This window comes from Vanessa cardui, chromosome 11 (genome assembly GCF_905220365.1).
Source record: "Vanessa cardui chromosome 11, ilVanCard2.1, whole genome shotgun sequence".
Taxonomy (NCBI): Eukaryota; Metazoa; Arthropoda; class Insecta; order Lepidoptera; family Nymphalidae; genus Vanessa; species Vanessa cardui.
Window position 1 is genome coordinate 343,659 of NC_061133.1, and position 15,973 is coordinate 359,631.

Genomic DNA, 15,973 nt, shown 5'->3' on the forward strand with positions numbered 1-15,973 from the left:
GTAGCTGATTTGTGACTTGCACAAAAGAAAGATTACTTCAAATAAAACGTTTTATTTGTAAGAGATCAAACAAGTGTTAAGAACGTTCTCATTTAAAATGTATTATACGAAACAATATCGGCGTGTCGTCTGTCGGCTGCGGCTGCGGCCGGCGGTCAGTCGCGGCCGATGTGGTGCGTGTCGGCGGGCGCGTCGACGCGCACGACGGAGCGCGCCAGCGCGAAGTAGCCCTCGTAGTGCACGAGCTCGGGCGTCGTGTCGTAGTGGTAGTGGCCGCCGTCGCCGTGCAGGCTGAACCCGTGGAAGTGCTGCACGCGCAGGTCCAGGCCCTGGCGGAGCAGACGATTAGGAAACCGGACCAGCAATGCGGGGCACTCGCGTGTCAATAAGTCGCCGCTAGGCGCTCACCAGGTCGCCGCTGACGAGCGTGCCGACGTGCGTGATGGGCGCGCGCATGGTGTAGAAGTGCAGCCAGCGCTCCACGTCGGCGTCGCTGCGCAGCGCGCTGGCGGAGAAGTCGGGCATCACGTGGTGCCGCACCGCGCCCGCGCGCAGCACGAACGCGCCGCCCAGCCCTGCGCGCACTCGGTACACTCGCGGAGCTGCGACCAGCGCGGTCGCCGCCCGGCGGCATTAGCAGTAGTATTTGAAATGAACGTTACCAACAACTTTGTCGCCGTAGTGATTTTTAAGGGCTTCCCTGATGGCGGTGATGAAGTTCGATTCTCCGATGCGTTTCTTGGCCACTACTTTTATAACCTGCAAGACAATCGAACAAAACGTGTCTAAAACGAGTGACAAAATTTCCTTTTTAACATCCTCAAGCATATTTTGAAATCCAGAAAAAGCCTCTTTAAGCTCAGATTTAATTATATTTCGAATTTCATCTCTTGATATTTGTAGCCCAGTGAGATTTACCTTATGTATATTTTTTTCAGAAGACGTACTCTTATCAGTTTTTTGCTTGGACCGCTTTGTGACATTGCGAATTGGGGTATTAGATTTGTTGTCCCGAGAATTATTTGAGGTACACGATGAACACCGCCAGGAGAGTCTAAGATCATTGTCCGGTTCTTGATCTTTTAGCTGTAGCATACAAGCTACATGGAATTCCCTATCGCAAGATGTACATACAATAGGATCTTCAGCATCATTTATTGATTTGCTACAGCAGGCGAACTCCATATTATTACTTCGTAACAAAAAAAAAAAAAAGAAGGTAACAATGCGCACAAGTGAGATTCGAACCTGTGTCGACTGCGTTTGCGTTGCGTTCGAAACGTTTGTTCCAACAACTGTTTAACGTAATCGGGCAAAAATAGTTAACAGTTTGGACGTTATTTATGTGTGGTCAATGACCTATCGGTTGCAGTATGTTTTTTCAATATGAAGCTCATTAACGTCTTGACGCACGAAGAAGTTCACGATGCACTTGTCCAAAGTTAAACATATGTAAATCACTTTTATATTTGCAAAGTTATTGTTGAAAACTACTATATTTTGGCACTGAAATTCTTATAAGTTTACTTATTCTTTGAAACGATATGCTACGTATTTAGATCTTAATTTTCGAGAGAACTTCACTGCAAAATCACTGATTTTTACAATAATATTAAAGCACCAATAGTTAATACGTCTTGTCGCTATGTAACAAACAGCGCAACTATAGTATCAATGAACTTATAATTATATAATTTATGGTAAGTAAATAATGTGCTCATATTAAAAAAAAAATAAACTTTATGCAAGTAGGCTTTTACAAGCACCTTTGAAACGTCATTTTACAATTAAGTGAAACTACCACCGGTCGGAAAGTAGATTCTACCCAGAAGAACCGGCAAGAAAGTCAGTAGTTACTCTTTTTCAACATTTAAAAAATACAAAGTCATGTCAGTTAATACAATTATTTCAATTAATATATCCTGCTTGGAAGTCAGGTACTAACAGGTACAGTTAACAAGTATTAACTCCACGCTTTTTTATCATCTATAAAATCTTGTATAATAGAATGCATTTTTTAAACAATTTGAAATTACGAAACGGCAAAGTTATAAATGTCTGCGAAATTTTATTATAGAAACGGATACCTTGCCCCAACAAGGATTTATTGACTTTGCGGAGTCGGAAACTCGGCGTTATAAGCTTATCTTTACTCCCAGTGCACATACAATTATTATATATACTGTAAATATACATAATATTGTTGTAAATATATTGCGACGCAACAGTGAGTATTCCTACTTTGTTAAAAACATCCCGAAGAGTCTCTAGCAGGGCCGCCGTAAGCGGGGGTGCGACGCGTGCACCGCACGCGGGCGGCACGTCCAGGGGGCGGCAAATTGAGCAATACATCACGTACTTAATTTTTATTTTATTTATTTATTTAAAATTCTTTATTGACCAACAACATAAGTTGTGACAAAAGGCGGACTTAATGCCTGAAGGCATTCTCTACCAGTCAACCTTTAGGCCAAACAGAAAGTCATGAAGGCGGTAACAATAAATTTTATAATAAATACGATAGTAATAATAATAAAACAAGAACATAGATGAAATATTGTATATATGCATAAGAATACACATTTATAATTATATATACATACATGATATAAAATAACAAAGTCGTAATAGAATTTATAAAAACACAGCGTAGTGAGAAAAAAAAGAGAAAATTAAGAGAGGTTTTTAATAAGATGATCCTGTAAACGACGCTTGAAGAATGTCTTAGTAGGAGCCTTTCTAATTTCTACCGGAAGTTTATTCCATAATCTGACAGCTTGGACAGAGAAAGCGTTGGTTACGAAACCAGAGAAGTGACAGGGAAAAGAGAGAATGAGAGAATCAATAGAGCGTAGCTGTCGATCGTGATTGTCAGAGAGAAATTTATTTATTTATTTTAATGCTTTATTGTACAATACAAAAGTATTAACAAAAGGCGGGCTTAATGCTACTGCATTCTCTACCAGCCAACCTTAGGATGTACAAGAAAGAATGATATAAGTAGGTGTACAAAAAAAACATAAGATAGTCTTAAAAAATTAAACAATAATATAATATAATATAATATAATATAATATAATATAATATAACATAATATAATATAATATAATATAATATAATATAATATAATATAATATAATATAATATAATATAATATAATATAATATAATATAATATAGTATGAGTACATACATATAATGAAGATTCCAAAAATCAACCATTATTGCTTTGATTTAGGTAGTATTTTTTCAGAGCAATTTTAAAAGTGTTTCGCGAAGGAGATTTCCTTATTTTTTCTGGTAAGCTGTTCCATAAACGAATAGCAGTCACAGTAAACGACTTCGACATAAAGCCTGAATGGTGCGGTGGAAATGACAACAACAGGTTTTCCGTGGAGCGAAGCGATCTGTCATGTGCGTCAGCCCTTAGCACGAATTTGGATACCAAATACTGGGGATAATTTGGGTCATTCAGAATTGAGTATAGCGTGCAAAGAATTCTGCATGACCTACGATCACGTATCGAGAGCCAATTTAATTGCGAGCGGTAGGAAGAAACGTGATCATACTTCCGCAAATTAAATATAAATCGAATGGCAGTGTTAAGGAGTCGCTCGAGTTTATTTACTAAATCTTCATTTGCATCCAGATAACATATGTCACCATAGTCAATTATTGGTAGTAGCAGTGTATTGACAAGTTGTATTTTCGTTTTAGTTGGTAACATATGTTTTAAGCGCATCATATTATGCATTGTACAGTAAAACTTTCGCGACACCTCCCCCACCTGGTCAGACCAGCTTAAGTGTTTATCCAAAGTCACTCCAAGATCTTTAACGGAATCGGAAAACGGAATTAGACAATTATTGTAAAATAGTTTATAATTCGAAGTGTCAATTTTAGCGTGCTGTTTACGACTACCAATGATTATAGCCTGACACTTTGCCGGATTCACCGAGATACCATAGCGAGCAGACCACAGAGATATCTGTGATAGGTCCGTATTAAGCGCAGCAATAGCATCAGACAAACAATCAGAAGTAGCGTGTCTATAAAGCTGCAAGTCATCTGCATAAAGATGGTAGCTTGACGAGATACAGGAAGTAACGGAGTTTATAAACAAAGAGAAAAGCAGAGGAGAAAGTATACCGCCTTGAGGAACGCCTGCATTCAAGCAGCACCAGTCAGAATAGTCCTGACCTATGCGGATTGCCTGCTGGCGCCCTCGAAGATAAGATGAGAACCATTGCATAGCGGAGTCTGAAACATTTACCTGAGCCAGAAAAGCAAGAAGCAAGTCATGGTCCACAGCATTAAAAGCATTACTAAAATCAATGAGGACAAGAACTGTGACGCGCTTATTTTCCATTGCTTCTCTTATATCCTCAGTTACTTTTAGCAACGCCGTGGTAGTACTGTGCCCCGCTCTAAAGCCCGATTGTAAGGGATTCAATAAGTTGTAAGATGAGAGGAACTGTGATAATTGCTGGTAAACAATGGACTCCAGTACTTTGGACAGGAAAGGTAAGATTGAAATTGGACGATAATGCTTAGGCAGAGAGGGATTTGATATTTTAGGAAGTGGGAGAACAAATGCCTTACGCCACAAGTCCGGAAAGGTGTTTGTTGATAGAGAAAAATTAATAATATGGGAAATTATATAAAGGAGAGAGTCTAATAGATGGGATATCATGATACAACTTATGTCATCGCAGCCTATGGCCTTAGAGGAGAACGACAGTATACATTTTTTAATTTCAGCTCCGCCAACAGAAGAAAAATTAAAAGGATAAGGATGTTTTGGCAAACTATTTATTTCACTCAAAGTCGAAAATTTAGTTTGAACGTCAAGTACTTCTGATGAAGCAAAGTATGTGTTTAAATTGTTCAAATTAATATTACAGCTGGTATCGGTATGAGAGGGTTTGCCGATTCCAATGGTTTTTAAAAAATTATAGGTACTGGATGATGAAGGAGAATTAGCTAATTGATCAAAGATATATTGGCGTTTTAGATTCCTACACATCTTGTTGCATCGATTCCTTGCAGCCTTATAAATTGTCCAATTCGTCTCCGATCGGTCTTTTTTGTATTTGCGAAAAGCCCGATCTCGTTTTACCCTCGCTCTGCGAAGTTCGTCATTGAACCACGGACACCCTCTGTGATTAAGTTTAACATCACGTATCGGAGCATGTCGATCAAATAAATTTAAAATTTCACTACGCAAGCACTCGACCTTTTCATCCACTGTCTCCGTATTCAATAAAGCGGTCCAGTCAATAATTGAGGCGTCATACCGAAGCTTATCCAAATCAATTCCAGAGTAGTTTCTGAGCTTTAAGGTCTTTTTCTTAAGCTTCGGTACTTTGATCCTGTAGGAAGCAAAAATTAAATCATGGAGAGAGAATGCTGGAGCAGAGTACTGTCCATATTTAGCAATAAGGTTCGCTTCAGATACAATGATTAAATCGAGTAATGTATCAGAAGTATTAGTGCGATGAGTGGGTTGTAATGGCAAACAATTAATATTTAAAGAATTAAAAATAGTGCTTAATTTATGTGACCGATAATCACTTTTCAGCATACAAGTATTTAAGTCACCCATAAATATGACATGAGTGTAGTTAAAAATAATATTCTCAAATATAAGCTCTAGTTGATTAAAGTAATCGATATTAGGTGGGCAGTAAATCACACCGACAGCTATTTTGATACCTAAGTTAAGTTCAATAAATAAGTATTCGGCTGCTGAGCTGTAAGTGGAGGGAGATTGATCAATTACCTTAAAAGGTATGCTACTTTTTAAATAAATTGCCACTCCACCACCACGTTTACCGATGCGGTCATTCCTTATAAGTATAAAACCAGGAATAGAAAAGGAAGACGACTGTAAGGAAGGCTTTAACCACGTCTCAGATATTAAGAGAGCGTGCAAATTTTTTAAATTAAAAGTGCCGTGTATATCCGAAAAATGACTCGGTACACTTTGTGCATTGATATGACAGATGTTAAAATTATGAGAATAAGGCGATAAATCATTCATTAGATGTTCACCTAAAGTTAGACCATCATTATCTATGGAACAGAAAGAAATATCGCTCATGGCTGAATGGAACGAATCATCACTGGAGCTCATAATTATATAAATATATCTAATAAAATAATATATAAATATATGTAATAAAATAATATATAATATATAAATATTATATAAAAAGAAATAAATATGTCAAAATATTCAAAAATGGATAAAATTGGACCTGTATGCTCTTAGTTGCACATCCTGCTGGCTAAAAAAAAAAAAAACTTTATACAATAAAAAAAAAAAACAAAGAAATGCACACAAAACAACTACAAAGTTATTTTACATCATAAAAGAAATGAGAAAAAAAAAAAACTAAACTAATGACATTAATCCCATGGTATAGTAAAAAAAAAAAAAAAAAAAATGAACTAAAATAAATCACTAAAAGTATAATATACACAAATTTTATAATTATTTATACAATATTTTACAAAATAATAGATATTTATCTAATAAAAAAAAAAAAAAATAATAAATAAAAATACATACATATCTATATCTAACATCTGTACCAAAAGAGTGGCGTCCATATCAATAAAATCAAAGTTGTCACAACAAACGTGACAGCTGACAAGTTAATAACAAATTTCTTATCAAATATCAAAATACTTTTGTTACAAAATTAAAATAAAGGACATTGCGGGTGTATTAAAAATAAAAAGAATTGTGAAATAATAAGTGAACATATACCTTGTTATGTGTACAGATTTAGTAAAATGACAGTGTGTAATACGACGATAGGAATAACTGCAGACTCTTATTAACTACAATGAAATGCAATTAAAACAAAAGTCTGTGTTATTACAATTAAGCAAGAATCTACACCATGGGATGAAAGAATCACTATACAAAATTCTACAATATTACGGTTTTTTAAGGTTCTTTCTCGTGACTGGTCGAACACTAGTGCTAGTCATGGGCCTTGGACTAATTACTTTGGGCTTCTCAACACTGGGTACTTTATCAGCGGGTGATACTGAGGGGGTTGAGCATGGAAACTGTATAATAAGCTCCTCGAGACCATCCGGAGTAATAACTTTTTTGCGGTCACCGTTTGGCAACTTAATAAGTATGTTGCCATTTTGTGTCCAGGCATTTCTGACACCAAAGTGCTTTCGGGCCTTTACAAATAATGATTGGCGTGTCCTGGTCAAGAATTCACTTAGGACCACCGCTGATGTCTTGAGTTTCTTTTTATTACTCCAGATAAGTTGCTTCATACTCATGTCATTGAAGCGAACCAATATTGGACGAGGACGGTTGTTAGTATGAACACCAAGTCTCTGGCAGTGCTGAATTGCTGATGCCTGTACATTAGGCAGGCCCATCAAGACATGAATAGTACTGAGCACTGTGGATATTAGATTCTCACCTTGGGCTTCATCTATCCCTCCAAATAAGAGAACATTTTTCCGGGATTGGCTGTCAACTTCGTCTACTTGTGCTGCCAGGTTGCTCGTCAGGGACTTCAGAAGGCTCAGAACATTCCAAACAGAAGATTTAAAGTCTTTGAACTCGGTTGCAAGCTTCTCAATACTTGTTTTTGAAGAGTCACTAGTGTTAGATTTTAACTGTTTTTCAAATTCTGTCATACGTTGACTTAGAGACTCACCAATACTTCTGTGCATTTCCAAAATGTCTTCTAACTTAGTCATAGTGTTTTTTTTTTTTTGTGATTCCTTCAAGAAATGCCAAATTCAAAATTATTTTGTGTTAGCTATAAGAAGAGCCAGCAGGTAAGTGCAGGTGTTAGCTCATATATTCACATAGGAGCCACAATTCTTAACACAATTGTAGGTAAACACTTGATTTTACTTTAAATAAATACTTTGAACTAGAAAAACTGGTTTTATTCACTTAATAATTAATTATAATATAGGATCACAGTTTGAGAAAGTGTGCACTTTTTGACACCTACCGCCACATTTTGGCCTGATTACTTAAAAGATAAATTTGAATTTATCTTTTAAGTAATCAGGGGAAAGAGGGTCAAAAAGAATAGAAAAAAGAGTACACAGTAGCCGTAAATCCCTGCGTTGGCGGATAGGGAGCCATTTGAGTTCGGCTCGACAATGGGAAATGTGGTCGAATTTTCGAAGGCAGAAGATGAAACGCAGGGAATTATTTATGAGGCGATCGAGTTTATTTAAAAAAATTTCATTGAGATCGAGATAACACACATCAGCGTAATCGATGATCGGATATATAAGGGCTTGCACTAGCAAAACTTTGGTTTTAATAGGGAGAAAATTTCTAAATCTATTGAGACACCTTAAGGTAGCGGTGACAGAGCGACTAACTTCATTAATGTGCACCTTCCAGCTCAAAGTTGAATCAATGTGCAGTCCGAGATCTTTAACATTTTGAGAGTAAGGTATGATATTATTATTAAACACGATATTTGGCAAAGAAGAAATATCGCACTTGGAAATGATACGCGAACTACCGACAATGATCGCCTGACACTTAGCTGGATTTACCATGATACCATATTTATTAGACCAGTCATATATATGAGTAAGGTTTCGATTAATTTTATTTACAGCTGAATCGATATCCTCCAACTTAGTATGAATATAGAGTTGCAGATCATCGGCGTAGAAATGGTTAATTCAAGTCATTATTATAATTCCCACAAATCATTAAGTAAAATAAATTATTTAAAGCATCGAAAAATATCGCACTCAGTAAAGTTAAAAGTCCGTCGTCTGTTATCCTATGAAAAACAATATTGTCGAAGTTACGAGAATCCCCTTTAGCTTCCTTATCAATCGGTAGATTAGGTATCCGTTACTTGTAGTAGGGCGTTGTCGTAGGGCGGCTTGAAGGGTATCACGACGTAAGTTATATATTGGTGGTCGCTCGAATTAGCAGAGCTACGGGCACCGTTAAACCGGGCGCGGAGGGCATACGTTCGCTGTCGCAGGCGCAACGTGCTCAACGCAAACTTAGAGGTACACCTGCGGGCTGCACATCGTCAGTTGAAAAAAGAGTTAGAAAAGGCGTTAAGTAAACAGAGAGCAAAGGGGCGCCCCTATCGTGGTTTGCGAGGGAAGCTCCGAACATACGGCGCTCCTGTTACGGAATAACTACCGCCAGATCTCCTGCGACTGATCGGGGAGCTATTTCCGGGGAAAAGGGCGGATCATTCAACCATCGATGCCCTAAAACATCCTGAAGACCCGGACAATGGAGGCGGTGGTCCAAGGGAACGTAGTTCTAACGGTATCACCGGAGGTGGCGAACGACTTCAATAGTCTTCCTTTCTTTTTTTCTTAATTTAATTTACGACATCCACGGGCTCATAGGCCCATGCCTTTTTTATATTTTACATTTATACACTTTGGCGTTTTATACTTTATATTTTTACTTAACATCAGCAGATATTCGCTAGACTTCAAGCTCGCCGTCTTCCTTTCGAGACCATAGGACCATTTCGATATCACGAGTTGCCTTCCTATCTCAGAAGGCTGTTGGGGCATACCTCCAGGATCAGGTGATCCTTTGGGAGGGGGCGATGGACGACTTGTCCGGCGTTTGAAGTTGGTTTGACTGGCTCCTGCGAGCACCGACCTCTCCCGGGATGGGTGTGCTATGTCACGGTGACGGGGCAAACTTTTTAGGTGGCGGCCCTGAAGTCGGAGTGTCGCTCACGGTGGATCGAATCGAGATGCTGGTCTTAATGGTTCCTCTAACTAAAACAGAGGGCCTCCTAATCCACGGTCCTTGCTGAGGTCTCCTCGAGGAGCGTCTACCGCCCTCCAAGAGACGGCAATTAAGGCGCAGACACATATGAAGGATCAGGGCCTCATCCTGGATGGAGCTTCGTGCAACATTTTGTCCAACTCAGCTTAAAGCTCATCAATGCCAACGTAGGAGGACCTCCTAAACCAAATACCTTGCCGGTGTGCGCTCTATGGCATTGTATATTTTATTTATCGTAAATAAATAAATCTAATCCGATCCAGCCCATTTCCGGTCACTGCTGGTTATGTCCAGTCCTCTCCAATTGCACGCCACTGAGATCGTTCTTGGGCTCCTCGCATCCAGCTCCTACCAGCCGTCTTGCGTAAGTCGTCACTCCACCGTGCCTGAGGACGTTTGCCGAGACGCGGTCTCCACTCTAGAACACGTTTTCCCCAACGGTTATCGGTTCTGCGACAAATATGGCCCGCCCACTGCCACTTCAGCTTATTAATCCGGTGGGCTATGTCGATGACTTTGGTTCTCTGGCGGGTCGCCTCATTTCTTCTGATGCGATCCCGCAGAGAAACGCCGAGCATAGCCCTTGCCATAGCACGCTGAGCGACTTTAAACTGGTGGACCGGCCTTGCCGTGAGTTTCCACGTTTCGGCTCCGTATGTCATGACGGGTAGGACGCATTGGTTGAAGACTTTCGTCTTAAGGCACTGTGGGATCGACGATGTAAAGATTCGACGTAATTTTCCAAACGCTGCCCCACCCAGCTGAATTCTTCTATTCACCTCGTCCTCAAGGTTGTTTCTACCTAATCGCAAAGTCTGCCCATGGTAGATATATTTTTGAACAACTTCGAGGACGGTACCGTGTATCGCAATCGGTTCCGGTAGAACATGTTCATTGAACATGACCTTGGTTTTATCCAAGTTCATCCGTAGGCCGATACGCATAGAAGAATCAGCAAGCGTCTGCAAATCTTAAGTGAGAGATGTATTCGCCATTGATGTTGATGCCATGTCCTTTCCAGTTCAGCGTCTTGAACATATCCTCCTTTTGAATTAGTAAACAATTTGGGGGAAATAACGTCCCCTCGTCTCACACCTTGATGCAATGGTATGGGATTTGTTTGCTGATTCTGTACTTGGACGGAAAATACACCTATTTGGTTGGACTCCCTTAATGCTCGTAACAAGGTTCTTATCTTAGGGGACCGTGGGAACAGTGCTGCTGACCCGCTTCGCCGAAGAAGACCAGTAGAAGGGGTCTTCGCTATGGATGTCTTCTCCTCCCGCCATAAGTGTCCCGGGGTTAAGGGTTTCTGTACCCTGAGAACTCCCTAGGAAGTGGAACTCCGCAGAGGTGAGCCTACCGTTAGAACGTCACGGTAGTATGCACAAAAGATTTCGTAACATCCTCCAAAAAGACAGAGTGGGTCGCTAACGTTGGTTTTTTAGCAGGTATACACCCCGCCCCCACCTCATGTGGAGGAATAGTGGTATGCGTTTTTGCAGCGAAAAAAAGGGCGGCATAATAGGTATTGCACGCGGGCGACAAAACAGCTAGCGGCGGGCCTGGTCTCTAGCTCCAAGATTATAAATAGAACGGATCGCACTCTTGTAAAATAAAGACAGATTCAATATCTGCAGCGTTACCCCAAAGTAATATGCCATATGACATAATACTGTGAAAATAACCAAAATAATGTTGATACCGCTCGTCTATACTAGACGAGCGGTATCAACATTATTTTATCAACATCAGTTAGTTATCTAACTTTTCTAACCGCATATTTTGCGGAGCTGAGTGTTCCTGTTAGGGATGATAAATGAGGACTCCACTGAAGTTTGGAATCCAATTCTATTCCTGAGAACACCGTAGTATCAAGTACATCAAGACGGTCACCGTTTAAAGATATCTTATAATTTTGCTTTCTAACATTGGGTAGGGTAAAAACTACACATTTAGTTTTTTGAGCATTCAAAACTAAATTTTTTACTGTAAACCAATCGTGTCACTATGATAATATACCGTTCACATAGTCATAGTCAGTTTTTTGCCGTCAACCTTAAAAATCAGTGAAGTATCGTCAGCAAATAACACTATATAACAAATACCTTTAACATAGAAAGGAAGATCATTTATATATACTAGAAATAGAAAGGGACCCAAAATTGAACCTTGTGGAAAACCCTTTTTTTCGTAGATTCAGAAGACTTTACTTAATTAATGAAAACTTGCTCGATTCTTTGACCTAAGTATGAAACAATGATATCAAGAGCTTTACCTTTAACACCGTATTATTTGAGCTTATAAAGAAGCGTCTCGTGTTCTACACAATCAAATGCTTTAGATAAATCACGTCATCGTATATGATGTTTTTAATAAATTTTACCGAAATACCCCATATATCGTTAGTATTTTTTAATATTGAGCATTCTAATATGAGTATTAATAATAAATTATTACTCGTATTAATAAGTTAAGCATCAACTCGCTATCAGACTTGATGATATTCAAAATATAAGACTAGTCGTTCCCCTGACATTGCCAGCATGTGCGATAAAAAAATCGTTATTAAATTTTTGATTCTTCGATATATATTTAACTTGGTCTGTCTCAAAAATTGCAGCGCATGACAAAAAACGTTAAAAGATTATATTAATGATAAAAGAAACGTAAATTTAGTGTTTGTTTAATTCTAGGCAGGGTATATAAAACAAAATTGTATTTTACTTATATGCTCAGCAATTAAAATTGTGTAAAAAAGTAACCACCGGGTTTCTTGCCGGTTCTAATCGGTAGAAACTTTTCGAATCAGTGGTAGCTTTGCATCCACTTTATGAATATATTTGAATAAAGAATACTTTGATATTGTGTAATATCAATATGCATAGATTTTATGGCTCAAAACATCTCTTAAATCTCAAGGAAAATCCTCCTCTAATAAGTACCAGAGATATGGTGTGGCTCACCTTGCCAGGCTTTCCTTCCGATAGCAGATAGTTTCCAAGCAAAGCGGTGCGCGTCTCCGAGTCGGGGAGCTGCTCCTGCCGGTAGCTCTCCCCCTGCACGCTCACGATGCGCGTGCCCTGCCGGACGGCTCCTCCCTCCAGCTTCAGGTTAATGATGCCCTAGGACACGAGATAGCTCGTCTCATACGATCTTTGACAAAGATTTCGGGTTACAATCTAGCGAGTATCGAGTGACACTCGTACCGACTTGATTTCTTAACGTTGTATTAAGAAATCAAACCAATCAAGTCGGTCATTAGATCAGCCTATGGTTTCCTATGATTGCAACCCTCAGCCCCACATGTAGTCACCTCGCAGTTGGTCCCTGCGTGGGGCCAGGGCCCGGCGCCGGCGCCGACGAGCAGCGCGGGGTCGCGGCGCAGGTGGCGCAGCAGCGCCGCCAGGTCGTACAGCTTGTCGCGCCGCACGAGCGGCACCAGGTACGGCGGCCCGCCCAGCTCCACCAGCTTCGCGTCGCCGGTCAGCCCTGCTCATCGTGCCGAAGCCGTTATTCAGTACAATCACAACTTATTATTAAATTACTAATAAAATATGTGACAAATCAAAATCAAATTAAGCCAATCAATTTGTATTGATCCCTACAAAAATAAATCACTACATACTATAAAACAAACAATTGTATATGTCTGTATATATTTCCGAAAACTTCAAAAATACTTAACATGCGGTTTTCACTAGTAGACAGAGGGATAACTGGGACAGGGAGGGCTTAAGTACATATTTTATTAAGGTTTTTGTGTAAATACGTTGAAATAGAACGATAATTGTTAAACTTGTCGGAAAAAGCGACAGAACAATATAAATAAAAGGTAAAAATAATAAATAAAAAGCTTAAAGATAAATGTCCAGCCGTGCGAAACCGGGACAGGCTGCTATATATTAAGATATATATAGTTTTGAAGATAATATTTGCATAAACCCAGAAAATCGGTGCAAAAACCCAACACATGCTTAAACATTTCCCACCGCGCGGCTCTCTGATATCAGTTGACAGCTACACTTCATGTTATCAAAATCGGTATGATAACAGCGCTACTATTTCTCTTATCATTATTTACATGCTACTGAAAGAGTTATTCAAATAAGTCTTTATGAGGTAAACATTGCTTAAGCGTAATGACAAAACAAAATTACAGTTATCTTATTACTAACTCAGCTAGCGCCAATCTACGGGCCCAAGGGGCGGCGGCATTTTATTTTATTATTTCGTAATTCAAGCTACAAAAGTCTCAGATTTAAGACTCCAAAAATCGTCATGCGTAAAGTACATATTGGCGTTGTCAATTTTATTACTTGTCTTTTTGGTGAGGTATCTATCCAGACGCCATCCAGTCTGAATATTACTACAGGCACAAGCGATATAACATCTAAGTGCCTAAACAGCATGTCTCACCGGCGATGTAAGGAATGTTTAATATTTCTTATAACGCCTAAATCTATGGGTATTCTTGAATAGTTCAGGTACCCAATTATTCTTGATTTTGTCGCTTTTAATACATCTTACAACAACAACTACATGCATACAAATTGAGTTAGATTTGATGATTTTATGAAACAATATTCAACAACATCTTACCTGGAGCCACGAGGTTATACGGAGGTTGCGTGAGGTCGGGCGTCTCCTCGGCCGTCACGCTCACATATTCAAAAGTGGACGGCAAGCTGCGGGAGAGCACTAGAGGCACAAAACAAAGTTTAAAATTTACTTATTGAACTAATGGGCTATACTATATATATGTCGCATATGTGCGTGAGGAAGTCGCGTATTGATTCCAGTCTAATATTGAGCCTCATTAGTAGCCCGAGTTAGGAAGAAGGTGACGATATTAACACGGAGTAAGCGGAAACATCTTTGGGTTCTGTATACATATACATCACCCTCTTGATTAAATGTATATTGATGAAAGTGTTTCCACCAACCCGCATTGGAACAGCGTGGTGGAATATGTTCCAAACCTTCTCCTCAAAGGGAGAGGAGGCCTTAAGCCCAGCAGTGGGGATTTACAGGCTGTTGTTGTTGATGAAAGTGTTATAAATAAATAATTTCGATTTCCTAAAAATGTTTGCTGTACGTCAGTTATATGCGTCGGACTTAAACATTTCACTGTGAAACGTTGAACACAGGACATTTTTTTTTAATTGCTACTAATTTTTATTCAAAATTGTTCTATATAGGAAATTCCAATTCAAATCGCAAGCATAAGAAGGTTCAAATCAATTCATTTCATTCTTATTAGAATTAATTTTAGGATCAATTACAAATCTATTTATATATTAAATTGATAATTACATAATTAATAAAAATTAAAACATGGTGATTACATTAAGACATTAGCTGTTAAAGATCATCCGATTTGGTGTTCTTTTTTTATTTAAAGAGGGTTGTGTTATCAATTACGTAATGCATAAAATTAAAATGTAGATATTTTTAACCTCGTGTTGCATATAGTATCAGATGTTTACTTTTAATATAAACAAATAATTACCTTCCACTATTTCCTCAAGGGGTGGCGTAAACAACGGCTTCTCTTTTATTTCAACGGTAGAATAATCTATGGACGCCATGCTATTGGAAGAAAATTATTACAATTATTCCATGTTATTATATTTATAGCAACACGAAAGAAGCCGCTTCAGGTACATTTTACCGACGGTGTTACTTCCGAAGCTTAGTCTAACGTAGTCTTACCTTGTACTGTTAATGTCACTCAAGGCCGCAGACTCCGTGACATTTGGTAAAACACATGTAATAAAAACAATAACGAATATGTTTTTAAATAGTTGCATGTTCAATAATTACCTTCGATACGTTAAACCACTCACGACTGCTAACTTCGAAGTGAACGCAAACTCTACTTGACGTGAAGTTAATTATCTCTAGGTCAAAAGTCATTGACCTTTGACGTATAGTAACCAAAAAACCTTATCACTATAATGGTCAAATCTCATAGAATACCTACTTTGTTTCGTTCACTCGGTTTGCGACTGTTGACTACAAATCGGCAGGCGGCAATGCCTGGCGCTCAATAGCGCCGCCGGTTAGTTTATTTTTTTCCTTAATGTAGAAGCGACGTGCGCACGCGCCGACGGCCGGCTGCGAGTGACCTTCCGCTGGCTATTGATTCCACAACTTGTTTTACGCCGTTCAGTTATCAATT

The 15,973-nt window shown here is 39.0% G+C and overlaps 1 protein-coding gene across 3 annotated transcripts; it reads right to left on the minus strand.

Annotated features, from left to right (window-relative positions):
- Nucleotides 1-36: 36 nt before the first annotated feature.
- LOC124533544 (ester hydrolase C11orf54 homolog) lies at nt 37-15,926 on the minus strand. 3 transcript variants are annotated; one of them, XM_047108901.1, is made up of 8 exons: nt 15,776-15,926; nt 15,302-15,381; nt 14,392-14,490; nt 13,106-13,281; nt 12,756-12,914; nt 663-759; nt 409-575; nt 37-329 (listed from the first exon to the last, which is right to left on the minus strand). In XM_047108901.1, the coding sequence occupies exons 2-8, from the start codon at nt 15,378-15,380 to the stop codon at nt 156-158; spliced, it is 951 nt and encodes a 316-aa protein (XP_046964857.1). In that variant the 5' UTR covers nt 15,381; nt 15,776-15,926; the 3' UTR covers nt 37-155. The 3 variants fall into 3 exon arrangements, with proteins under 3 accessions (XP_046964857.1, XP_046964858.1, XP_046964856.1); XM_047108902.1 differs by lacking the exon at nt 15,776-15,926 and adding an exon at nt 15,616-15,769; XM_047108900.1 differs by lacking the exon at nt 15,776-15,926 and adding an exon at nt 15,505-15,662.
- Nucleotides 15,927-15,973: the final 47 nt, after the last annotated feature.

Coding starts and splice junctions, on each gene's coding strand:
- LOC124533544 (XM_047108900.1), bottom strand. CDS start 15,602: ATGCAACTATTTAAAAACATATTCGTTATTGTTTTTATTACATGTGTT. Junction 12,915..13,105: donor ACGCAGGGACCAACTGCGAG/GTGACTACATGT, acceptor CTCGTGTCCTAG/GGCATCATTAACCTGAAGCT. Junction 330..408: donor CGCTCGTCAGCGGCGACCTG/GTGAGCGCCTAG, acceptor CTGCTCCGCCAG/GGCCTGGACCTGCGCGTGCA.